General features: G+C 43.9%; 1 protein-coding gene and 1 non-coding gene across 3 annotated transcripts; one reads left to right on the forward strand and one right to left on the reverse strand.

Moving 5' to 3' along the window:
- Positions 1–1,431: 1,431 nt before the first annotated feature.
- Positions 1,432–26,565, reverse strand: Srpx2 (sushi repeat containing protein X-linked 2). 2 transcript variants are annotated; one of them, XM_042269703.2, is made up of 13 exons: positions 26,428–26,565; positions 26,216–26,267; positions 24,609–24,820; positions 19,970–20,050; positions 10,397–10,588; positions 8,273–8,449; positions 7,872–7,998; positions 7,586–7,707; positions 5,904–6,083; positions 5,517–5,650; positions 4,488–4,609; positions 3,274–3,499; positions 1,432–2,806 (listed from the first exon to the last, which is right to left on the reverse strand). In XM_042269703.2, exons 3-12 carry the CDS (start codon positions 24,688–24,690, stop codon positions 3,319–3,321), a joined length of 1,398 nt encoding a protein of 465 aa, XP_042125637.2. In that variant the 5' UTR covers positions 24,691–24,820; positions 26,216–26,267; positions 26,428–26,565; the 3' UTR covers positions 1,432–2,806; positions 3,274–3,318. The 2 variants fall into 2 exon arrangements, with proteins under 2 accessions (XP_042125637.2, XP_006986477.2); XM_006986415.4 differs by lacking the exon at positions 1,432–2,806 and having other exon boundaries at positions 2,994–3,499.
- Trnaf-aaa (transfer RNA phenylalanine (anticodon AAA)) lies at positions 11,403–11,475 on the forward strand. Its single transcript has one exon. It is a non-coding gene; the product is annotated as a tRNA-Phe (tRNA).
- Positions 26,566–27,066: the final 501 nt, after the last annotated feature.

Consider the following 27,066-nt stretch of genomic DNA (forward strand, 5'->3'; position numbering starts at 1 on the left):
CATCCAGGCATGAGGGAACGCCTTCCATGTTTCTAGCACTCCTTTCTAGATTATGCAGTTTCTCTGGGAGGTCGGGATTTTTTCTCATCTACTCCATTATTGAGATTCAAGGGCTAAATCACAGATGCTATACAACTCACCTTTGAAATAAGGCTCTGATTTCTAGTTTAAAGCTCAAGCGATTCTTGGCCTCTGTGCAAAAGCATATTTGCAAAAAATGAAATGCATCTCATATGCAAGGCTTTGCATGATATTGTCTGATTCTCTCCAGCACATTTTGAAGTAGGAAAACTGCCCTTCTTGCAGATCAAACACAAGCTCGTTGTTATGTGACGGAATTGGAATTTGAATCCAGGCCTGACTACCATGTTGCCTTCTGTGAGAATGATGTATATTAAGGGCAAAGTATGAAACAAAGTGGTGGTTCATCTCTCCTAAAATACCTTGGAGCGATAGGATTAATTTGCAAAGGAGGACAACAAGAATGCTTTGGATATTGCCAAGCCAGCCTAGTGACAACACTGTGTGTATATGAGAGAGAGTGGGAGGGAGGAGGAAGTAGGGGAGAAGAGTGGTAAAAAGGGAGAGAGGCACAGAGAAGAGAATAGGAGGAGAGGGAAAGGGGAAAGGGAGCTGCGTAGGAAGGCATGAAATGGCTCTTGTCATGCCAGTCCCTCTCTGACTGGCATGATTGTCTTCCTGTCTTCCCCCTACTTGGATTTCTTAAGTCATAATATATAAAGACTTTGAAGGAGGTTGCAGTAAAAACTTCCCTAAAGAAGGCAAGATTGACTTGACTACTCCAAAGGAAACAAAACCGAAGCCTCTAAAGTTGTTCCAAGCCTCAGTTGCTTGGAGCATTTCCATGCAAGGGTCAGGCCCAGCTGGGAACTTGATGCAGGAGGTAGTGGGGTCCTGTGTTTTCTTCTGGGCTATTGACCTGCTAGCGTGTCCTGGCTTGCCACTTGAAGTGCCGCTATAAAGACAGGTGTGCATTTATCTTCCCCAACGTGCTGTCTTTGCCTTTGGAATCACAGACCTTGCTCTGACCAGAAATTTCCGACATGAACTCATTGTATTTCACCTTCTGCCTATGATTTGCCTTTGGCCTTTCAAAGCTCCAGTCTTCTCTCAAGGGAAGATGGAGAAGGGCATTTTTCCCCTTTCAGTCTGATCATTTTTCCATGTTCCTCTCCACCAAGTAATTGCCTGACTTCTTGTTTTCCCTTTTAAAACTGAGATTTCCGATAAAACTCTAGTTGAAATTGCTTCTCTCTGGTTCACTGCTATGCCTGTATGTTGTAGGCTTGTGATTTACACCTTACCACTCTGCTTTAAAGAGGAATTTTCCTGGGCTGAGAGCCTTTCATTTTGCTCCTTCCTCCTGGCCCACTGTGTATTCACTGTATCCAAGGAAGACAGAACACTTACTAGAGTGTTCAGTTATCTTTTAATGGGAAGTAGGAAAAAAGCAGTAGAGGTCAGATGGCAGAGTGGAGCCTGGCTGCTGGTGTCTGGGCCTAACGGCCACTTATTAGCTGTGGGATCTTAGCATCTTGCCTAGCCTCTCTGGGACTCAATTCCTTTATCAGTAAATGGGAGCTAATAACAACACCTACCTTCTATGGCTCTTGGCAGACTTCTGAGTCAATCAATAGTGTGTTTATAATGGCATCTGACACATAGTAGGTTCTTGAGCATTGTTACCTCTGCCTCCCCACCCAGCCTGCTTGCTATCTCCAGTTGCCCAATGATGGTGCCCAGGAAAAAGCTGAAGGAACAGGGCATCTGCTGACTATGACTCTGGCTTCCTTCACTATACAAGAGACAGTTCTCAGAAGCAAGGGAAGAAGATTTTTTTTTTCAAACACTGGTGAAACACCCCTTGTGAGACACAAGTCAGAGCAGAACCCTGCAGCTGGAGATGCATCTCAGCAGTAGTGTGTGGCATGTGGAAGATCCTGGCTTTAATGCCCAGCAAAGTGGGCCAGGGAGTCAGGAGACTAAAGATGCAAGACAAAGGAAGAAAGCAAAAGCAAAAGCAGGGTTCTGTGTGTGGCTCCATTTCCTCCATTTCCCAAAAGCCCAACCTCAAGTTGACTTTCAGGCCTGGTTCCTAACCTTGACCTTTGGCTCCTTTAGCTACCTGCTCTGTACTCATCTCTTTAAAAGTGGGTATCTGAGAAAGTTAATGCCTGACGCTATCCCCTTTTCTTTTCTGCTATGTTTGGTGGTGGTGGTGGTGGTGTATGTGTGTACATGTGCGCACACATGTATGTGCCTGTGTATGGAGATAGTGGAGATCAATGCCAGTCTTGGGTTGTGTTCCTCAGGCCCTTTACCATGTCTTTTGAGATAGTGTTTCTGGCTTGGCCTGGTACTCACCACTAGGCTAGGCTTCCTAACCAGGATCCCCACAGATCTGTGTATCTCTACCTCTGCCCTGGGATTCCAAGTGCACACCACCACAACTAGCTATTTCACACCACATCTAGCTATGGAACATGGCTTCTGGGGGTCAAACTCAGGTGCAAATGCTTACATGGCAAGCCTTTTACCAGCTGAGTCATCCCCCCAGTTCCTAGAGGTAATCTAGTTCACAGGCTGGGGGATCCTCTGGCGAAGGGCCACCATCCGGGGCACTAAGGACCTCAGGAGGCGGACGTTCTTGCCCACAAATTAATTGGAGTAGCGAGGAGGGAACATCCTGCTATTGTTGGGTGGTGCTTCCCAAACTCTGGAGAAAATGTTTTTCTAACTCTTGATGAAGCAATGGTTCAAGCAACATTTTTTTTAGTCCAGTGTCCTGGAAAGGGAAATGACAGTCAGCCTCAAGAATGTTTTGTAGACCCCTGTCACCCCTCTCCTGCTCCCAAAACAATTAATTAACCGTAACGCAATCTATTTACACATGGTTAAAGTGTCCTGCTTGTCTGTTGTTTTGCTGCCCTCTGCTGTCGCTGTAGAGTAAAGGAACCATTTCCACCACAGTAAATGAATGAATTTAGGATTTACTTATCTCAACGACTTGGGAGAGCTCGGCAGAGGCTCTAGTCAGAGAAGACCATCCACCCGCAAACCACTGCCTGGCCTCAGTCCCTACCTACTTTCATATGCTTTTCCAGTGCTACTGAAGTGGAGCCTTGTTGAGGGAAACAAATATTCTGCCCTAAAATGATGTCTGGAACTGTCCTGGAGTTGGCAAACCGCACCCCCGCCAGAGTCCTGCTCCCAACACTGGGAAAACATTTCCTCCTCAGTTTAAGCTACTACCTAGGACAGTGGCGCACTTGACCTCAGCCACAGGCTGGCTCAGGGTCACTCGCACACATCCCTTTGCTCTCTTCGCTGTGCCAGCTCCTGGTTGCTCAGCAGGTAGTCATCGATGAAGGTGAAGATTTCCTCAGGGGTGACCGGTTCCATATAGCGTTCCCGGTCAATACCCTGCTTGTCAATTAACACCATGTTGAAGTAGGAACGAGTGAGGCGCTGGAATTGCCTAGAGAGAGCAACCCAGAGAGGTGTGAGACCTTGGTCCAAGTCCCACAAGACTGTGCTACTCCCCTCTGCTCTTTTATAGCTCCACCCTTTCCTGTGCCCTCTCCTACCTAGCGCAAATCCTTTCTGCTTGTTTTCTGCTCAGTTTCTTGGTAGCCTTAGCCTTCCTCACCCTAGCCTGTTATTTCTGCAACATGTTTTCCACTTTAAGCAAAGCTGTTACCTACTGCATGCAGGCTGCATGGAGCAACTCCAAGAGGTGTATGTATTGCAGACACCATGACTTACTTGTATGCACATCATTCCTAGCAGCCACGAGGTTGATAAGCAAATCCTGCTTAACTCTTCCACCTGAAGCTGTGAGTCTGCTGTCTCCCTCCTCAGAGTGGTTCCTAGTCTCTCTAACTGACCAGAATCATTCTGTCCGCACTGAAACTGAATCCTAGAGGTAGGTATTGCTTCTCAAACAGAGAGCACTGATGGCTTTATTGGACCTGAGTATAATTGGGGACCTGTAAGGCCGATAATGGATACATAATGAGAAAAGTCAACTTCTACCACCTGCTACCTCTAACCTTCTCTTTCATGGGGGACAGATAGATATGATTCAGATTTCAGTGACCAAAGATGCCTTTTTCTCCTTTGGCGACTGAAGGTAAACAGAGGAGCTCATAGGCAACGAGATCAGAGGCTTCCTAGTGATTCAAGTCTGGAGTGGAATCCTTTGTGTCTCGGCTGTGGCTCTTCAAAGTCACCTGAGGTGCTTTTATGAAAGGCCAGAGATGTGGCTTGCGGTAGAGCCTGGTGATGTGTATTTTAAGCCTCCATTTAATTGTCATCTTCCGTTAGAGCTGAGAATCGCTCTCCTGACTTAGTGAAGCTGTGAGAGTTCAAACACAAGGACTGCCTCCAAGAGCCTTTGCTCCTGCTTGCTAGTGCCCTGGATCAGGTTCTTGCCCATCCCTGCCCTACAGCCGCCCAGCCTGCACCTGAGCTCCTCAATGATGCTGGCTGATAGTTGTTGCTCCCGGATGCGCCCCACCTCCTGAGGTGGCTGCCCCACCAGCTCGATGATGGTCACATGCCGCAGGTCTAGTCCACAGGTGGATTGCTGGGAGGGAGAGAAAACATTAAATACAATAGCCTTTGCCCTTAAGTACTTAGGCTGCTTGGCTGACGCCCACCTGTGACCACAGAAGGCACCATGGGAAAGGAAAGGTTTCTGCAACAATCTCACAATCTCATAATCAAATTGCCACATGCTATGAGGTCTGTACAACCTCTTCCCCCTCATTCCTGAAGCACTTGCTACACAAAGTGTTTTTGTATTCTATTTATGTGTCTGAAACTCATTTTCAACATGGCGTAGAAAAGAGAAACACAATTCTTGACAGCCACCCAGTCTAATATTTTCTTCAGTCTTCTACCTACCTACCTATCTCATCCACTCATCAGTTAAAATCACTGCACAGCTTCCTCGCTTTCCTTTATGATATCATGGCACTTTTGTACTGATAGTGATTGACAGCCCAGACCTGGAGCTAGATAGCTTGGGTTCAGTCCCAGCTCTGCCCCTTACAGGCTAATGTGCTTGGACCAGTCACTGAGTCTGTCTGTTTTCAGTTTCCTCACCTCTTCAGTGGGGCATAGAATAGTACCTACATCAAGGGTTTGTTGGGAGAGCTAGTTGTATATGTATAAAAGCATGTCAGTCATTACCTGGTATTTACCTAGCACTTCTTATACAAGTGAAATTCCTTGGAAACACGCATGTAGTTTATTCTTAATATTTACTTTTGATCATAGTTGTTTTATGAGCCTCTCCACATTCCTTTCCCAGCCTACACCATTCCAGGGGTCTTACTCATTTTCCCACAAAAATAACACTTTTTAAAATGTGACCAATGTACCTAATGATAAACTGAATCAAATACTACCCACAAAAGTAGGAATGCATAGGTTTTGTGCTGCACAGAGTAAGCTTTTTAACTAGGTCGTCCTGGGGGAGTAGGTCTCACCTGCAGCATGGAGATCTGCATTTTGTAGTATCGATTGGAGGGATCAGGAGCTGAGACTATGAGGAGTCGCTGTTTCTCAAAGAACTGATCCAGGAGGCCAGCAGCTGAGTTGACATTGACATTAATCTTCATAGCTAGGGCAGAAGCAGATGGTCAGTCAGAACATGCCCTTCTTCACCCTGCAAGGCATTCTGGTCTTTTACATCCTTGCCCTCTCTTCCCTGAGGTGAATTCTCTGGGAGAATGTTGGCCCTTAAAACAGACCCAGGTCAGAATCTCCATTCTCATATCACACACATTGATATCACACCTCTGGACCATGGAAGAAGTTCTTCCTAAGTGCCCCTGAGCCACAGGTCTGTTGACTCATTTCATAGTTTCACTCACGAGTACAGAGAGGTGGTGATCCTGACCACTGTCGACTTGATTGGCAGACTCGGGATGGGGTGCCCTGGCGTTCATAACCACCGTCACAGTGGTATTCACAGGTGGCACCATAGTTGTCCCCTGCGGAGGTGCAGGTGAGGTAGCCGTGCTGGGGTGGTTTCAGAACTGGACAGCGTCTCACTGCCAGGGAGAAGCTCAGGTTAGAGGTTGTGCTATCTCTTATAGTCAGGAAAGGCTAAGGGGCCCTCTCTGGGTTTTCTAGAGCAAGAGACTTGAGATAATCTGAATGAATGGCTTTTCTATGTTTCCAGTAGCTGGAGGTACAGTTTCCTTCCCTAAGGAATTAAATTTGAAATGCAAACACAGGTTTCTAGTCTTTAGGAACACACACACACACACACACACACACACACACACACACACACACACACACGTATAGTCATGGGGTGACTGTAAATGTATAAAAGAAAATGTCTATATTTGTAGACTTTTATAGATAACCAGTGTAAAGATGATCAACTTGTAGAATGCCTGTTTTTTTTTTTCTCTTGAAACCTGCTCTCACAATCAATATAGCACAGGCTGGAATGGCTTCTCTGTGGAGCCCAGGAAGTTCCAAACTCACTGCCATTCTACCCAAGCATCCTAAGTGCTATAATTACAGGTATGTGCCCCCACACTTGGTCAGACTTTCTGCTAATAGCATATGAGTCAGATGAGTCCACGATGGAGAGATATTTCAACCCATCATGATACAGACAGTCTTATGTTGTGATTGAAAATATTTATCAACACAATATTAAAGAATATGGGGAAATTTCGTGTGTGTGTGTGTGTGTGTGTGTGTGTGTGTGTGTGTGTGTGTGTTTTGTTTTTTTCAAGACAGGGTTTCTCTGTGTAGTTTTAGTGCCTGTCCTGGATCTCCCTTTGTAGATCAGGCTTTCCTCGAACTCACAGAGATCTGCCTGGTTCTGCCTCCGAGTGCAGGGATGCACCACCACCGCACAGGGCTTGTGTTTTAATGAAAAGTGGAAAGGGTGATCTTAAATGATATGCTGTAAGTATGTATAGAGAAAAAATTAGAAGGAAGGTACTAGAAAATTATCAACAATGATCCCCTGGATATAGAGATGATAAATTTTTCTGTTTAGGTATTAATTTAATTTTTTTTTTGAGACAGCGTCCTGCTATGTACTCCCAGGCTGAGTTTGAACTTGCTATCCTCTTGTTTCTGCCTTATGTGCTGGGATTACAGGAATGTGCTACTATACCTGGCTGTTTCTTTATTTTAAAATATTTAATTATGAGCATGAATTATTTTAATGATAAGAAAGGCAAAGTGAAGCAGTGTGACATGAAGCAAAGAGGAAAACACCAAGCTACCAACATTATCATTTTGGCAGAGGTGAATGGGTACAAAGACTCATCAAATTTGATCATTTTTAAGGCCAAGAAAAGAAATGGATATAGACTATCTATGAATTTTGTCTAGATTTAGAAGAGCGATAGAGTCTTATTGGAGAGTCAAGGCTTCTGCGACAATTTTATGCCCACGTAGTGTGGGTTTTCGTAATAAGTCTGTTTGACGAAGTTGGCCATTCTCCTGTGCACCTCCCAATACAAACAAGAGGAAGAGGTTGTGGGTTTCTAAAGGTCAGGGCAGAGCAGGAGCTTTTTCTGACCTTGTACTTTCACAATGAACTTGCAGCTGGCCCGATTGTAGGCTCGGTCATAGGCAGTGTAACGAATCACATGCTCTCCTTCAGGGAAGTGAGAACCAGGCTCTGGGCCCCGAAGTGTCACCCTACATGACACAGGATGAAGGAGTTACTTAGCTCCTCAGGGAAAGATGGGTAGAATTGAGATCTGAGGCACATCATCACTTCAGGCACAGCCTGTATGGTCAGACTGTGAGTATCCCAGGGGGACTTGCTGGGGACACGTGAGGCATTCACTATACAAGCTCACCTGGTGATGGTACCATCAGCAGAATCTTTCACCAAGGGTGGGTCCCAGTATACTCGAGCAGTTAATTTTTCTGGCTCTGCCATCTTCTCACGGGAATGAGGACAACGGATCTTGGGTGGATCTATGTCTGCCAAGGTCAAAGATCAAGTGTGGATTTATAGATCCCCTGCCTTCCCTGGTGGAAGCAATATTGCACACCACTGGTAGGTAAAAGAACAAAAGTTCACCTTTATCTAAGAAAGAGGGGAAAGGAGCCTGGCTCCATAGGCAATAATGCTATGCCCATTGTGTATTCTCATACTCAAGGTATATGAATTCTGTGATCAGAATTCCACATCATCTGTGAGCGTAACGCCAGGTCCCTTTTTTGCAGCAGAATAACTGGAGCTGCCAGCATTTACCTACACATACAGGCTCTCCTCCACTCCATCGTCCATCTTCCATGCAGATGCGGCTGCGATCACCTTCTAGGTGGTAGCCACTGGAACAGCTGTAGTCACAGCGGGAATCAAGCAGCACCCCGTTTGTGCAGGTGTAGGTGCCGCTAGTGATGAACGGCAGTGCATGGCATCTCATCTCTAAGAGAAATGATCAGTAAGTTCAGCACCCTGTGGTACTACAATCTGGAGGTGATGCATGGGCATCTTCCATAGGAGGATCGTTGTCATATTCAACAGAGACTATAGAAAACTCACCCAGGCTGCTCTTAACTTTTTCTATGGAACTGCCTTTCCTTCAATTTGGCTTTTTATTTTCATCTTACCAAGTAAAGAAGCAATCTTAGTTGGATGGATAGTGGGGTCTGAAGAAAGTAAACTAGTTGTCTGAGTGCATGATTATCAAGATAAGACCCTTATTTGCATACTAACTTCACCTCTTGTTCTGTGACTTAGAGGTGTGGCCTCATTTCTCTGAGCCTCACTGGTTTTTATCTGTAAAATATATTTACCTCACAGGATAATTTAAGGAAAGGATCAGCAATGGTTAATTTTTGTTTCTCATTCCTTAGATGCCGTGTCTTCTTCAAATGCTATATGCCCTAAAGCATGTTCAAAGCTATTGGCTGTACACACAGTTCAGCCAAGGCTCCCTTACAGTCAGCTGGCTTTCTGTCCACTGTCTGGAGGGCATGGTGATATTTAATAAAGGTGGAATCTGTGTACTTTAAAGGCTGTTAGCAGAGAATAGTTGTCATTAGTTTTCTTGGGGACACCTGATACTTGAGAGACGTAAGCCATACACATTTCTTTAGCTTCCTCTAAGTTATAACCTTGCATAAAGTTTGAACGTTAAAACGTTCTAGAAAATTTCTATATGGGCTCTGTTCATTTTTGCTTCTTGAATAAACTAAGCTTGAAGATTATTGCTTTACTGTTTTCCTCTATTTGTTATGTAAAAAATTACATGAAAATGACCTCCTTGAAATCAGAACCAGAAATCAGAAAGACTGGTCTCTTCAGATGAATTCACTTAGTTAGTATTATATGACAGTGAAAACAGTAGATTCAACCTCGAGGAAGGTCAAAGCTAAATACTGGATTCAACTGCAAAAGCCACCTCATTCTAGGCACCTGGAAATGGGCATATTTCTATGCTTTTGACTAGCTTTATGTTTATAATTTATACTCTTTTATCTGTTTTGTCTGTTCAATTCAAATTCATTTTGGAAATGATGGAGTTTAAGTCCTAAAGCAACTTACTTATCATCATCTGAAGGGTTGTAGTGACTTCTTTCTGTCAATCCACCTTCTCCTCTCCTTCATAGCTTCTTTTCTCACCAAGCTCATTTATCTCTGAATGCTTAGCACATCTGCATCCAGGTGTGCAACGTGCATGTGCACACATTTAGGTTTCTATCCCATTAGCCTATTAACAACTGAAGGGTAGTTGAGCTGAGTGATCTCCTGAAGAAGTCAGTGTAGAGCCTTGTGCAAAGGGATGTCCTTCAAATGGTATTTGTTCATCACACATGAAAGCCAAATCTCTGCTGCCAAAGGGCTGAAGAGTTTGAATAAGAGGTAGGGGTTTGGGAGGTGAAGGGAGATAGGATTTGGGTTATGTGTTTCTATCCCATATTATTGCATTGGGGATTCTTCCTACTTTAACAAGAAAATGATGACTAGCAGATGTCTCATTAGCTTTACTGGCAAGACCTTCTAAGGCTGTAGGCAAGGAAGGATGACACTTGACCACAAGTGGGAGAGTCTGGAACACATCCTTGGAAGCTCCAAGAGGTGGCCCAGGCCTACATCAGTTCCTCATGGCCAAGTCTTGTCCTCCTACACACATTTCTGGGTGCTATGAGTCATATTGGCTGGCTGTGACTTAAATACCCATATTACTTGGACAGTAATCACATACAGAGAAAAATAAACTACAATGTCAGGAAGAGGAAAAGCTCTGTTGGAGGCTCATGGAAAATTCCCAACTTTCACAGAGTAAAACTTCCAGGTATATACCTTCCATGGCCAGCAGGTTGCCTTCTTTCTCACACACACATCAGTATATGCTCCCATACAACTTACGCCTGCAGTAGGCAGTTCCAGACCAACGCCGGCTTGGCAAGCATTGCACAGACCTCCGTCCAATCAGTCGAAAGCCCCGGTCACAGGAGAGCTCACAACGTGTGCCTAAGCTGCTGTGATAATTTCCTCCCCTTGGTGAGTAGCATGTGGCTTCTCCATCCTGGATATTCATTGTATAACACCATCGGGGGACTGTAGTAGCAGAAGAAAAGTAAGCTAGAAGTACAGTAATCAAGCCGGGCGGTGGTGGCGCACGCCTTTAATCCCAGCACTCGGGAGGCAGAGGCAGGCGAATCTCTGTGAGTTCGAGGCCAGCCTGGGCTACCAAGTGAGTTCCAGGAAAGGCGCAAAAGCTACACAGAGAAACCCTGTCTCGAAAAACCAAAAAAAAAAAAAAAAAAAAAAAAAAAAGAAGTACAGTAATCAACCTTACACAAAGAACTACAGGTGACTGAGTAAAGAGGTGGCCCTCTTCAAGGAAGAGCATACCGATTGGTTGTCTAGTGCTTAACAGTCTATTCAGAAAACATACAAGTGACATTATATGGACTCATATATATGTATTATATATAATGTATACATATATATGTATTACATATATATGTATTATATATGTATATTTCTAAAAGAACAAAAGTTCACCTTTATCTAGGAAAGGGGGGAAAGGAAGCTGACTCTATACGCAATAATGCTATGCCCATTATGTATTCTCATAGTGAACAGTAAGGCCTTTTGTGATTAGAATTCCACATCTGTAACCATAATGCCAGGTTACTTTTGCAGCAGAATAACTGGAGCCACCAGTATTTACAATACATATATTGTATATGTATGTACACACACACACACACACACACACACACACACACACACACTATTATATATACAAACATGCATGCAATAAAAATTGATGGAAGAAGAGGCCATGAATTCAAAGAAGAATGAGAAGGGGTATATGGAAAGGGAAGGGATAAATGTAATTTAAAATACAACCTTAAAAATAACAGCTGAAATAGCTCAGTTGGGAGAGCATTAGACTAAAGATCTAAAGGTCCCTGGTTCAAACCTGGGTTTTGGCAAACACTTGCTTTGGCCAGGTGGTAGTGGCACACACCTGTAACCCCAGCACTTGGGAGGCAGAGGCAGGTGGAACTCTGTGAGTTCAAGGCCAGCCTGGTCTACAGAGTGAGTTCCAGGACAGGCTCCAAAGCTACACAGAGAAACCCTGCCTCAAAAAACAAACAAACAAACAAACAAACAAATAAATAAATAAATAAAATACAAAGTGACAAGAAAACAGTGTGGTAGTGTCAAAAGAAAAGACACATTCCTCAGTGGAACAGATTAGAGTCTCAGAAATAGGCTTAAGTAGGTCAACATAATTTTGGACATAAGTATAAAAACAATCCTATGGAAAAGAAACTGCTTTTCCAAACAAATGGTGCTGGAGAAAATGGAGTTTCATGTGCAAAACTGAGGCAGAAGAAGAAAAGAAATAGAACCTAAGTCTCATACCTTATACCAAAAATTTAATAAAAATAGAGATTAGATTTACATTGAAAACAGAAAGCACAAAACTCATGGAGAACTAGAAAATCTCTGGGACCCAAAATGAGCAAAGAAGCCTTAGACATGACACCATTAAATCATTAAAGAAAATCAACAAACCAGACCTTTTCAAAAGTAAAATCTGCTCTATGAATGAGTTAAAAGAAAACACAAAAAACTGGGAGAAAACGTTTCTAAACCACATATCACATTCACAACAAATAACTAGTGAATGGAATATAGAATATAGCAAAAAAATTTTCAAAACTCAACAGTAAAGATGCAAATTCTCCAAACAGCCAAGTTAGAATATAGAGAAAAGACAAAGAGATATGTTATTAAAGAGGATTTATGAATGATTAATAAACATATAAAAAGATGATCTTCACCATCAGTCACTAAATAAATACAAATTAAAACCCCAGGGAAATATCATTAATATATCTCTTTGAATGTCTAACTATGAAATGACTATACCAAGTGCTGAAGAAGATGGAGAGAACCTAGAACTCTTGCACATTGCTTGGAGAAAGGCAAAAACATTGCCATACTGTAAAATACTAGTTTATAGAAAAGTAATCTCATATATTCTTTGTGAAGAAAGGATCGCTTACCATTTGACTCTGCAACTTCACTTCAAGGTGTTTATTCAAGGGAAATGAAAACCTGGGTTCACACACAATCTTATACACTAGTGTTTAAAGTAACCCTATTCATAATTGTCAAAAATCGGTTCTATGTGTGAATAGTGGAGCTAATGAGTTATCTCTGTATAAGAATGGTGTGCGGATACATGTGACAACACAGATGAATTGTAAGTGTATTTTCGGGAGCTAGAGAAACAAGACTCCATTATATAAAATATACAGGGGCATCTATAGGCAAGACCATGTGCATGGAGTACATATCAGTAGTTGCCAGGTGTTAGAGGTAAAGAGAGAGAGCTACAAAATGGCAGCATGGGACAAGTTTCTGAGACGACAAAAACTTTACCCCACTCTGGTGTGAGCTATCTTACACTATATATTTGTCAAAACTCAAAGAACTGTACACCAGAAAGTGCATTTTGCTGTATGCAAATTTAAAATAACTTAAAAAACATGGAAAAGGTAAACCAGAGAAAGAATAGGAATATGATATCAAAGCAGACCACTGAGGACTGAAAAATCCAATCCCAGTTCAGTACTGAGCATGCAAGTTTACAGGATGATTCTATTATAAAGACACCTTACTGGTGACAAAATACACGCCTCTTCCACTGGTTCTGTGTTTTTATTTATTTCTTGAGACAGTGTCTGCTATATAGTCCATGCTGGCCTCAAATTCATGATTCCCTGCCTTAATCTTCTGAGTGATGTGATTACAGGTCTGCACCACTACTCCTTGTTCTGTATGGTGTCGATTTTAGAGGGACACAAGGAAACAACTGGACGGTGGCCTGCACAAGGGTTACTCACACAGCATGGCACGGATTTGTTTGCATAGGATTTGGAAGGCAAAAGCACCATATAAGCTTATTTGATTTTCAAACCCCAGGGACAAAGACAGCACATTACATCGGGAGGTCAAGGAAAAAAATAAAAGGCTAGGGCCCCTGCTTGCATGCAACTGGAGAATGAAGACAGATGACAGAGAGAAAAACTATTCAGTACCATGCTTGCGGCTTCCAGAATTAGTTTAAGTCGGTGGCAGTGACAGGGCTGCCATCTGGAGACACCATTTCGAATTACATAATGTTTCTTAAGTGCTAGATTTGCAGAGCTGCTGATTACAAGGCCACAACACGTATCACAAAGACTCACATGGGAGGCTGGGATCTCAAAAGCACCTCTGTTCTATTTGTCTCCCATATTGTGTCAAGGAAAATACACACACCAGATTGAAACTGGTAGAGGAAATACGAATGGGAGAGAGAAATGCAAGGCTCAGAATCAATGCAAAGAGAGTGATAGGAGCCCGGCTACTGGAAATAAGTTCAAGCTTGCTGGCCTGGACTCAGAAAGATAAATATTACATTTAAAAATATTTGTGATTCCTAGACTTTATACAGATGTAGAAAATCATGGTTTAATGTACAAATAGATCTGCCTAAGGGGAACAGAGGGGGCTAATGGAAGCAGTGGGGGATGAGAAATGGGAGGGTAGAAAGGTAGGGAGGGATTCATATTCATACACACAATATATACATGTATGCATTTTAAAAAAATTGCTAGCCTAGAAGAATTGTGACATAAGGACATAATGTTGGGAGACAGGAAAGGGGCAAAACCACAAATTCAGTTTTCAAATAAGGGAGAAGGTTGTCTCTAGCAAGTGTAGCCTGCTGACGCTAATGGGACTGATAGAACAGTATTCTAGAATATTTCAAGGGGAGGCTTATGAGCTGGCAGAAGCACTCAGGGACAAGTAATTCCAGACTGACTTCATTTCCTTTTTGGGTAGGGCCACCTGACTGGTAGAACAGGGATGGTGAGAGATACGTTATGTGGAAGTCAGTGAGGCATGGCAGACAATGCCTTTCATGCCAGGGATGTGAATGAGATGAAGAAATACAGTTCAAGAGAGTCATAACTGGTTGGACAACTGTACAGAGAGACTGCCAGTGGGAACTGGAACTAAGACTGTGGTTAAATAGTGCATGCTAAAATGTCTGCTGGGCAATGCAATAATACTGAGTCCCGTGTTTAGGCTTCATACCTCCCTTCTTGTGTCCATCTCATATAGTTCTCCCAAGAGCCCCATGAATTATGCAGTCATTATCCCTATGTTTTAGACGACTTTCCCAGGTTCCTTGGGCCATGATGGAGCCCAAGTTCTTTCTAAGTACAAAATCTGTCACTGCAGCTGCTCTTTTGAAGGGCCCACTGATATTTTGAAGAAGGAATGGATCCACCTGTTTCATGGCTCCCGAAGTGTGAACAGCGACACAGTAAAGTACCTCCTCTCGGTCCTCATGTGCCTATGCACATTCATTCCACTTCCAAAGAACCTATGATAGCAGTTTATAGAGAGAATGCAAGCCCTTGCATGACTTTTTAATTTTCGTTGCTCTTTTCACACATAGAGCAGCATATTGTGTACATTGGTCCCATCACTGCTTTATATTTTTGTGGTTCTTGGGATCAAACCCAGGACCTTATGCATGCTGGTCATGTGCGCTATCACTGACCCATGTGCCCAGTTGTAATAGCTACTTTGGAAGTGAATAATATATTTTAGAGATCTTTGCATATCACAGCATAGCAAGCATGAACTTTATCTAAATGGAATAACATTTATAGAACACTTAATATTATGAGTGACACATAATAGCTTGTCCAGAATTAAGAAACTGGAAGGGCTCTCTCTCTCTCTCTCTCTCTCTCTCTCTCTCTCTCTCTCTCTCTCTCTCTCTCTCTCTCTCTTCTTTGTCTCTCTCTCTCTCTCTGGCACACACAGACAAGAAAGACTGGCAAGGAAAAGATGTTTTCTGTGGTAAACTTGAGGGAACCCAGACAGTGACTAATTTTCTCAGGATTGAGACAAGCTGTGAGGCAGCTGCGTAACCACCCAGCAGACGGAGGCTGCACCTCAGAGAAAGGTTTCTGGCTCCAGGCAGGTTTCCTGAGAAGATAATGGCAGAAAGTGTAAGGTTTGTGAAAACAATATCAAACTATGTGGACAGTGTTCCCTAAAATAAGGATATGCCTTTTCCTTCTTATCTCTTCTTTTTATCTTTTAAAGAACAGTTCCATTTTTAATGAAAGACATGGAATAAGCACAGCTGGTAGTCAGAAAGACCTAGGTTTAAATGCCTCTTCTGCATCATTAAGACTTCCCTGAGCTTAGTTTTCTGGTCTGTAAAATGGGAGATAATAAAGCAGCCCCATGTGGCTGTGGTGAGAATCAAATAAAACCCCACACATGCCGGGTGGTGATGGTGCATTTCTTTAATCCCAGCACTCAGGAGGCAGAGACAGGCAGATCTCTGTGAGTTCGAGGCCAGCCTGGTCTACAGAGCAAGTTCCAGGACAGCTAGGACCACACAGAGAAACCATGTCTCGAAAAACAAAAACAAAACAACAACAAAACTCACTACCACCACCACCACCACCAAAACCCCACACATGAAATACCCACTCCCAGGGATGATTTTGTCTACATCAGTATCTGGGTTGGAGCCACTGTCTCGTGTGTCTTCAAGCACCAACACACTGGTGTCCATTTCCAGTACTTACACCTGGTGATATCACCTCTAAATTGCAGGAAGTTTTGAAATGGCACAGTTGCAGAGAAAATCTTTGCGAGGCACAAAAAGGATTACAAAGGAGGCAGGGACCTCAGGTTGTCCTGGCCACTCCTTTGCATGCATCATTGATAGCGTTAGTTTGTTTTAGGCCTGGAGACTCAGTTCCAAAGAGAGCTACTGGACACTAGACACAAAGGCAAATGCTACTGTGTGACATATGAGTTTCTAAAGGGCTTTTTGATAATTTAAAAATAACCAATAAGGCAAGTAAGTAGTAATAATGGGGATGGCAGATCCTTCAAAAGTAGTTCTGGAGTGGGATGTATGGTTTGGTGGTAGAACACAAGCCTAGCATGCATGAGGCCCTGCGTTTAATTCACAGCACCACATGAAGAAGTACCTTTTGAATTTAATGCTTTTTAGTATGGTATTCTTCCATTTTTGGTACTCAGGAGGCTAACAGTCAGCACCTACTTTTCATAGGCTTCTGTGAGAGGGATATACATGGTACCCTTTGTTCAATAACTGCTCTGTTCAGAGTGATAAACAGAACATAATGAAGGCCAGATGCGTGAGTGGTTTTGGCAAACAAATAAATAAATGAAACATTCATTTCAGAAGAGGCACATAGGAGATAATTGAATAACGAGGGCTAGCAAGATGGCTGGGTGGGTAAATGTACTCACAAATAAGCCTGATGACCTGCGTTTGACCCACAGGATCCACATGGTAGAAAGAGAGAGCAAGCTCTCTGGCAAATGGTCCTCTAACCTCCACACGTGTGCTGTGGCACACGTCCTCCAAATAAATGAATAAATGTAATAAGAACAACGAATGAAGGTGAGTGAAGTCCCAGTGTGTACTAAATCAGTTTGTGGGAAAAACAGTATACCACCCTAGCTAAAGCACAGATTCCACGTGGAGAAATGGTGTGAAAAGTCATCAGACTGGAACATGAGGCTAGATTTTGTTTAAAATGGGTTTACTTGGTCACTACATTGGAGGAATGCAGAAACTTGAGCCAGGGACTCTAATTAGGAAACAACAGCTTTTGTCTATGTATGGAATAATAATAATAATTCCAATCCCTTGTATTAAAGAAATGATAGGGCTTGGTGAATGACTAGTGAAAAATAATGAGGAAAGGGGATTATTAAATGTGAGGGGAATTGTTAGAAGTGACACTGGGGCATTTTGAAGTCTGAGTCACTAAGGGCATGGTGGTAGTATTACCAGAAAGTAAGACAGTCAGGTTTATTGTAGAACTTTTTTCAGACAAGACAAAAGAATTGCATTTTAGACATCTCTAAATGGGTGTGTCTAGCAGTGTTAGAGATGCCGTTCAGGAGCTCTGGAGCTAAGTCAGTTATCCAAAATTCAGATGTCAGCCTTCTTCTCGCTATGGTCACTACCAGAGACTCCATTTCCTATCTTGGCTTCAACTATCATCAGAATAGGGAAATTGCCATGAAATCCAAGGAAGGGGGACCAATAAGAAAAGGATGTGCTTGCTGCTGTTTGAGAGACTGAGAGTGAAGCTCAAGGCCATACGATTTGGTGATCAAGGGGAGAACTATCCTTTTCCAGATGTGTTGTGTCAGCTGGGGAGACGTGGGTGGAAAGGGAATTTCGAGTCAGAGGTAGTGGTTGTGCACCATTAGCAGCGAAAAGAAGACAATAAGGGCATAGCTAGAAAGGAGCGGAGAAGACCCCCAAGCTGGGATCATTTGTCTACTGGAACTGCCTTCTCAGAGGTCACCATTTACCTCCTCAGGAACTGAAATAGTTGCTGTCATTGACCTCTTTGCAATGCTTGACATAGCCGATTCCATATCGTTTCCATATTTCTAAATTTTCATCTGCAGCTTTTGTAATATTCTTGATAGAAATCTTCTTCCACACTGATCTCTCTCTCTCTCTCTCTCTCTCTCTCTCTCTCTCTCTCTCTCTCTCTCTCTCTCTCTCTCTCTCTCTCTCTCTCTGTGTGTGTACATGCACACGAGTGCGTGCTCACACATGCAGTTGTGTCTGTGTGTCCTTGTCCATGTGGTGCCAGGGTCTGAACTCAGGTTATCAGCAAGCTCTTTCTACCAGTGGAGCCATCTCATTGGCCCCTGGTTTACTTTTCAAACTTTGTCCTTCTGAAAGGAGGGTTTTTAGAGTCCGCCTTGGTATTCAGATTGGAGTCCTTCCGACATTAGTTTCTTGATCCCTTAGCACAGCAAATCTGCACCGAATTTTATCATCTCCTTTGAAACATCTCTGGAATACATCCTTTCATTGAGATACTGGGACGCAAGGCCAGGAGAGCTTTCTACATTCCATGCATTCACTCTGCTATTGAGCTATACCTCTAGTCCCTCTGGGGTCCATCCTTACTCTACATTTATTTGCCCCCAGATTCAAATGTTTCTACCTAACATTTCTGTAATTGACTCCTGGAAACTCTCCCCAACACAGGCTTTACTTCTTCCAACCCGTATTTTCTAAACAGAATAACCTAGTTAGTGTTCTGAATTACCTTTTACAGTGGCACTCACCTGTGAAAAAATATGACCACTCTTTAGAGCATAACAGCTAAACTCTTACGTATGCTCAGGAAAGCACAGACAGAGATAATCATAAATTGAAGTCATATTTGACATCACCTGAACTAATTTGCTATCCAGTAAAGGAATTACTATTCAGCATTCTTTCTGACTCTCCTTAGAAAGACCCCCTAGGAGCAGGGCAGCAGTGACTTTAATCCCAGCACTCAGGAGGCAGAGCCAGGCGGATCTCTGTGAGTTCAAGGCCAGCCTGGTCTACAGAGCGAGATCCAGGACAGGCACCAAAACAACACAGAGAAACCCTGTCTCGAAAAAACAAACAAATAAAAGCAAACAAACAAACAAACAAACAAAAAAGAAGACCCCCTAGGTCATTGGCCTTTCCTAATTTACTCTTTACATTCAACTCCATTCTCTTATTCTCTACTGCTCCACTCATACTCCACCCCTTCAAGTCAGTGTAATTTCTTCTTAGTTCCTTAGGGCAGTGAATTTGGTTTTACCTTAATATCTTTGGCCATCTGCTTTGGCAAATGTCTGCCTATCACCTTTCCCAGTTCATAACAGTCTGCTCATCATTCGCGGCCTATCCTGAATGTCATCTTTCATGCATGACCACTTTCCTGAATTCTTCATCTTACATGCCCACTTCACTTATGGCTACCACACAGTTTCACACTTATTTGCTTTGCACGTGTTAATTTTATTCTCACTTCACGCCCAATGTAATGCAAGCCCGTCCAGGGGGGCAGAACCTTGTAGCAGCCTTTGTATTTCCCACAGACTCACCCTGCACAGGAATAGGTATAGAGCAGCTACTCAGTGCGTGCTTAATGACTCATAACAGATGAGCATCCTTCAGGCCAGGGAAGGGAAACCACAGAGCAAGTCAGTAACCAAGTGTGTAATTAGAAATCATACCACCCTTGCTGTGTGTGGAGGTGCCCACGTGTAACCGCAGCACTGAAGAGGCTGAGACAGAAGGGTCTTGAGTTCAAAGCTGTCCAGGGATACATAGTGAAGAAAGCAAGAGGGCTTGGGCTCAGTGCTAGAGTTCATGTCTAAAAACAAACATAGGGCCAAACAAAAACAAAAGAAAACAACGACGAAGAAAATCATAGCTCTTGATGATTCTATGAGCTGCAGGTCAGACACATATGAGCTAAGCATGGATGAGGCAGTTTCTAGGAAGATCCGGGTCTTAGTCAAGAAACCTTCCTTCCCGAGCTTGAGAAACGTGAGAATTACCTCTGTAGTCCAGGGTGCGGGCAGCGGGGACCTCTTCTGCATACACTTCATTGTTGCTTTCGTCTGGATACTGGCCTGAGCCTAGAACGAGGAGCAGAGTGTAAAAGTGTATTCATTTCTCACCCAAGTTCTTCCCAGTACCCTAACCCCTGTGCTTTTCTGAGGACCTGGCACTTCATGAGAGGGCTTCCAAGTGATTCGTGAAACTGTAGAACTACTGTGGGTGAGCTTGATCACGTGAGGTACACAGACAGCAACCTCGGAGGGGTAAGGTGTGGTGGGGGCTCTGGATGTACTAGGAGACTTTCAAAACAAAAGAATTGGACTTCTTAACCACCTATCAATCCTGCCAATCTAGACTACCAACGGCCCACTCCCTTGATGAAGCTTGGTGAGACACTGATAGCCAAGCTCTGGGGATGGACTGCGGTCCCCGTTCTGAGGAAATAATAGCGCTAAGTGTCTCCTCCAATGACAGGCATGCACATGGTTCTCAAAGGGAAACGGTATTTCAAGCTCTCTCCTTAGCCTACAGGGCACAGTAAACACCTGATTGTTATTGCTGCTGTGGCATGCCAAGGCGGAGATGGATGGCTGAAAGGGCAAAAGGGAACAAGAATTCTTTCATAAGCACTTTATTCTGCCTGGGAGTCAAAAGAGAAGTCAGAGTTCTTTGGTTTTGTTTTTTTTTCCTCTCAGTGCTAGTGATTGAACTTAGGGCCCCCTACATGTAGTTCAGCAGCTCTACCGCTCTCACAGCTCACAGCAAGCTCTGTCTCCCAAGGCAGAGTCCTCGGGATAATTTCCTCTTCTTCCGGTCAGGAGCAGCATTAGCAGTGAGCGGCTGCTCAACTAGAAAACATTCCCAGTCTATCTGCTTCCATTCAGTCAAGTGGCCCAGTTCCTGGTGGTGGCAGGTCTGCGGCTGTCGGGAAGACTAAACAGTATGTTCCACCAGACGCAGGAAATCGGACATGAATGTGAACTAATTGGAAAACAATTTAGTTCTTTCCGTAGCAAAGTTTCCGGAAGGCCTCCTCTAATGCCCATGTGCTCTAATGCATGTTCAGGGACAGGGCAGCCAGCCTGTTGGAGTCTGCAGACAATTCTCCTTTTCCAGGAGAGCCTTTGTTCTTCCAGGACGGGGCTGGGCTTTTGAGCTGGAGCCCTTTGGCCTAGGTAAACACACAGAATGTAAGCCTGTAGGCTTTTCTTGGCCAGAGGCACAGGGACTCCTGCACCACAGGGTGGAGCAGAGGGCAAGATGATGCAGCTCCCTGCCTCCCCATGGCCCAGGCTAGGAGAGTGTGTGTGTGTGTGTGTGTGTGTGTGTGTGTGTGTGTGTGTGTGTGTGTGTGTGTGTCGGGGGAGTGGGCGTGGATGTCAGTCCAACTTGGTAAACATGGAGATGAATCAGATTGCAAGTTTGTCTTATGAAATCATGTCCACATTGGTTTACCCTCATTCCAGAGGAAAGGGTTCACTTTTTCTCTCCAGTTTGGCTCTTTTCCCATTTCGGCTTGTCTGACTTGCCTCTACTTCTCCTTAGGTCTCCTCTTCTCTTTCGCACAGGGGAGGTTTGTTTGTGCAGCATGGACTCCCTGTCAGCCGTTTCAGTTTAGGGTTAGCCTCAACCCCTCACAGCTCCTGTAAACAGGAGGCCAGATGTGCTTGCTTCCCTAAAGTATTAGGTCTCCCCATTCTTATTGCAGAGCTAGCTTGGGAAGAAACGCTCATCAGGGACCAGCTGTTCACCAGAAGAGAAAGCAGGGTGTCCTAGGCCTATGTCTCGATAAGGTAATGACAGTGACAATTTAGCTCTTACTATGGAGAGCATATGCTAGCTCATTCCGTTGCCATAACATCTCAATTGGGTACACACCAATAATGCTCTCCTACATATAGACACAGAGGCTGACTCAGAGGAATAAAGGGAGTTGCCCAAGGCCTCCTAGATAGTACATTGCAGAGTAGACCTCCCAGGCCGGACTGTTTGAGCCCTATGGACTTAGACTCAGATACTAAGATTCAAGTGGTGGTAGGGGAGACATTCTTGACTATGTCCAGAAGGGATAAAGAACCCAAATCTGCCTTGCAGTCTAGCATTTTTACTGTGGCAATGGGGTGGGGTGGGAGAGACCATAGACCACCGTGCATTTGATACTATTCTGAATTGCAGGGGATGTGGGAGAACTGAGGGAAGACTCAGTCACATAATTACAGTCTCCACCAGCATGCGGAGGTGGCTAAATCAGAGCTAGGTTTTCTATGTACCAGGAATGGGCTTGGGCTAGTTAACTGCTTCAACTTTCCCAAGCCTCCTATTTGCCTACTTCTGAATATTTTATGCACATTTTGGGATACTGAAGTGGGCTATAAGAATGAAACTATGCAGAAGGACACAGCCTTTGTATCATTCCAATTGCTTGAACATATTTTTCAGTTCCTTTGCATCAGTCATTGGCTGCTTACTGTGTGGTCTGTTGCTGGGTTCCTTCAGATTCCACAGCCAAGTAGGACCCTCTAAGTCTAGCCTTTCACGAATGTATGGTTGAAAAGATACTTCATAGTGGAAAATGATGTTAAGAGCCACATTAATGTCTGCCCTCTGAAGACAAATACTACAGTACCCTCTTTTTAACCCACTCAGCTTCATGTATAGTCTCTAATGTTTTCTACTCTCTGTTAACTATTCCTGGATGCATTTTCTCACTTGCCCCGAGTCCACACTTGGCTGTTTACCTTGTGCCTTTCCCATTTGAGAACAAAGCCAAATAAGAGAATGAAACACTCCTTGGGGGTATAGACAATGTTGGACACATATTTGTTGAGTGAATGAATGGGCAAATGGACACCACCCCAGTGTTTGCGCCAGCAGTGAAGGAAGAATCATTAAATCTACAAGTATCTACCATCATGCAGCCTTCTAAGAAGGCTTGTAGGGCTGCCAAAGACTTAGCAGCTTGGGTTCCTCACAAGTCAACAAGTATTGACGGTGGTGATTCGTGGAAAAGTGAGGAGTGTCTGATTTGCAAACAGCCCTCTGAGAACCTCACATGAAGGTGAGTGTTTGTAATGCCTTGTCTGAAAAACTCTAATATTTCAGGCTTTAATGAGTTAAATACAGATGTTCAGAATCGGGCTTTGAACCATTGGATCTCCTCTCTCTCTCTCTCTCTTAGTTCTGTGGGCTTTGGGGTAGATTTTGCTCTTCTGTACTTGGATTGAAGCCAGCAGGGGTTCGGAGAGAACAGCTGCATATTTATCTCCTGAAGACTTGGGGCTCTCTCAACCCCAAACAGTGTGCCTCTGCCAAGAGCTTGATTGGAATGTCTTCAGCTGAATGTCAGCCCTTGTGCTTTACCCCCTACTAGGCCAGGTTAAGCCAAAGAGGGGAAGAAGCTTGCATACTTGTTTGAAAGCTGGATGCAGCTGTTCCAGACAAACAGAGCTGCTGCCAAAGGCCTTTACCAGGAGCTAGGGGGATGTGGAAAATTTTAGCTGCAATGGCGGTGGCTGTGATGGTTGCAGTGTGTTATTTACTCATCTCTGGATATTTTCCTAACCCCATTGGTTGGGACTGTCTCATTCCCCCACTCTCTCCAGCCCCTATGAGGGCAGACACTGCAGGCCACAGAGTATTCTTAGTACTTGAAATGCCACTGGAACCCGATCAAAAACCTCTGTATGGTGGTTCAGTATCCTTTCCTTGTCCCGCCTTGTGTTCTACCCCTCTACCCCCCTCTCCTCCTTAGACCATTCTTGTTGGCTCGATATGTCTCCCAGGGGTGCAGAGTGAAATATTCAGGATTCCAGAAAGCTGCATCCTTTCTGAAATAAGGAACAAACTCAAAGAGAATGGCATTCCTAATTAAGAGAATGTGATCTGTACTGTCATTGACTGTGTTAGCAAAAAGGCTATACAAATCCTATAGACACTCTGGGAGGAAGAAAGAAAGAAAGAAAGAAAGAAAGAAAGAAAGAAAGAAAGAAAGAAAGAAAGAAAGAAAGAAAGAAAAGGAGGGGAGTCTGGTGGAGTCTTGTTCCCCCTTTGTAGATTGTCTGTCTCCCTTATATTTTTCTGAAAGAAATACATGATCTGAGTTCTATTTTGTAGTCTTGACAAGGATATTTGACTCAGGAAAGAATTAATATTAATGAATCTTTGGCTTATTAAAAACATCTAAGAAGTTGTCAGTGGGCTGTGGATAGAGGTTGGTGGTAGAGAACTTGCCTAGAGTTTGGGAGACTCAACATTCAACTCTCTGCGTAGAAAGCAAAACATATAACAAAACAAGCAAACACACAGGCAGACGGAGAAACCCCGTTGTCGTCAGGAAGTTAAGTGAAAAGGGCAAGTGGAGAAGAGGGAATAGGAAGCCTGGCCTCAAAGGCCACGCCCTCTCACTCTTTCATTTCTGTGTTAGCGCAGCGCATTATCAAATAGCTCTTGCTAGGGTGCCTCATGGGCCTTGGTTGGTAGCCCTTTTTAATATTTAGTCATCTTCATTGCCACCTAATGGTTTTATTCTGGGTCTAAGTTAGGGATCTCTCATTGTCGTCTCGTTCTTCCCTCCTCTATGTCTTGGTGGAGTTGGTGACCTCCGTGGAAGGGATGGACAAAGCCCCCAGAACTTACCTGCATACCATGTTGATAGCACTGCTGGTGTTAGGAAGAGCAGCAGGGAGAGAGCAACTCTTTGAGTCAGTTGACCAGCCATCCTTAACAGGGAAGCTTCGGGAGACAAGAATAGGGCAATGTGGCCAGAAGTATCAGAGTAAGGGAAAATGACTTTCAGAATTGTGCCAGCTATGAACTCCCCAAAGTGAGAAGCAGCAGATATATGGAATCTGTGAGGAAGAAAATGTTAACATTAATCAATTCCACTTGCATAATCTGCCTCATAAACCTTTCCTACTTCATAGGATAAAAAGACTTATTTGGAGTTATGGTCCCCCTTCCTCCAAGCAGGAAAAGGAGGGCATCAAGCAACTAATCCTCAACTTACTCTGGTCCCATCCAGTGTGAATATTTCATGGTCCAAGTCACAGGGAGGGACATTGAAGTTCCAAGACCAGGGAAATGCTAACATAAAGTCACACAGAACTAGGAGGGAATTCCGGAAATCCAAAGGCTGCTAGTGAGGGATTTTGTCCACTCAGTGTTTCTTAAGCACAAATCTGGGAAAGCATTGACATATATGGTCTAAGACTTGAGCTCCAGAGAGAGGCAGATCTAGATATGGATCCAGTTCTGTTACCAATATGCAAATGAGGTAACTTCTCTAAGCCTCTTCTGTCTCTTCACATATAGAACAAGAACAATAGTACCCACCTCATGGGATCTATTGTTGCCTGCTACAGAGGGAAACCATCAGTGTGTTTTCACATTATTATTACTAGCCTCATATCGGACAAGACAGAGCGTTTCCAGGCACTCACTATAGTTCTGCTCTCCTCTTAGCTTTGGGGTTTGAGGCTTAGTGGTTTGACAGTCACTTCTGGCTTTCAAGTCCAGCCTACCCCTCCAGTCTTGCCCTGCTGAACTAGCAGGAAAGCAGAGCGGTTGAAGAGGACCTAATGAGGCCCACAAGGAAAATAGGAGCAAGCTCCTATTGCTAACTCATTTTCCTTTCTGGGGAAATCTTTCACACTAATGAGATGCGATGAGAGAATTCTGTGGTGCCACTGGACAAATACTCCCCAAGCAGCAGCACTAAAACTTGCTGCTCATCAGTAGAAACTAGTCACTGGACCTTTCCACAAGCATCCCTTGCCCCACATGCTTCCCATGCAACGCCAGGCTCAGAGGAGGAGTCGGTCTCAGAGACGGAGGAACAAAAAACAATGGCAGGGTCTGGGCAGGGTCCTTAAAGGGCCACCCAATAAAGCCAAAAACTCATTTTCCAAGTCATTACTCCTTGAGTTTTAGATCTGGGGTGTCTATGAAGTAGGAGAGAGGGAAAAGTGAGAGTCAGGAATGGAGGTGAAGAAAATGGAAAGCTGTGGTGAGGATGCTATCAGGAAAAGAAAATTGAAAGGAAATAGATGATTAAAGCACCAAGTGGGAACAGAAAACGAGTTTAAAAAGAGCCAGGGAAATGAGCTAATCACTAACCCTTCTCCCGTGTTATTCCCTTCGCAGTGGAATAAAGGTTTTCCTGTGTCAGCCCCCAGACTCTTAGAGCCTCTGACCTCTCTCCTGCCCACCTTCTCCCCAGTCTCAGACTGAAAAATTTGACTCACCGGAGGGAGCCATCCTTCTGCTGGAAGCTGAGACGAGAGCAGGAACATGCATCTGCAGCCAGCACAAATGAAAACAGCATATGATCCAATTTCATTAAAAACTTTCCCTCCCCTCCACCTCCAGCCATAGCAGCTAAAGTCTCGGGTCTTTTGACCTCTGCACAGCTGTGAAATGGGGCAGTACAGTGTGGGGAATTAAGTGCAGTCCTTACCTGATTTTTATTTTATTTTTTGCGGTCTCCTTCTCTCCTTTCTCCTCGCTCTCTGCTCCTCTCATCAGTCGGGGGGAAAAAAACCCTTCTACTTTAACATTCCTAGAACCAGTGGCTCCTGGTCTGTCAGGGCCTCCGGGATTCTGGTAACACTGCCCAGATGTTGGGACAGTCACATCTGCCAAAAGTTGTCTTAAAGCTATATTATCCCCAAAGCTATAGTTATTACTCCTCGAGAAAAGAGTGTTAGAAGGGGGCAGGGCAGGAGGATTAGAAGAGCTGGGGTTGTCTGCTGCAGAATAGGGGGAGTGGGAATGGCACTGGCCTCAAGCTCTGAGTGTAGTGATGACTAACAGGACTTCCAGAGATGTGTTCGGAGGAACACTACGCTTTATGACTCAGCATGACATCAGGATTGAATGAAAAGGAATTTCACCAACTCCGGAGAGGAGACGCATGTAACTGACGTTAGCTGTTCCCTAGGAATTTTTCCCTATAATTCTTTAGTTCTCTCAAATTCCCAGTTTCATGATACAGGGTCGGATACACTTTGAAACCTTCCTTTCAACGACTTAACTTCTTTGTTGTTGTTGTACTTTTAGAAATTCTTTTCGTACATCATAGTCATGTTTTTCCCTC

The sequence above is a fragment of the Peromyscus maniculatus genome, chromosome X, assembly GCF_049852395.1.
Source record: "Peromyscus maniculatus bairdii isolate BWxNUB_F1_BW_parent chromosome X, HU_Pman_BW_mat_3.1, whole genome shotgun sequence".
Classification (NCBI taxonomy): Eukaryota; Metazoa; Chordata; class Mammalia; order Rodentia; family Cricetidae; genus Peromyscus; species Peromyscus maniculatus.

Bases quoted from the DNA above. Each gene is read 5' to 3' on its own strand.
- Srpx2 (XM_042269703.2), bottom strand. From the start codon at position 24,690: ATGGCTGGTCAACTGACTCAAAGAGTTGCTCTCTCCCTGCTGCTCTTC. The intron at 20,051-24,608 runs GTAAGTTCTGGG...TCCTCGTTCTAG, and splicing joins GCTATCAACATGGTATGCAG to GCTCAGGCCAGTATCCAGAC. The intron at 7,999-8,272 runs GTAAATGCTGGC...TGACCTTGGCAG, and splicing joins AGGAGAGCCTGTATGTGTAG to ACATAGATCCACCCAAGATC.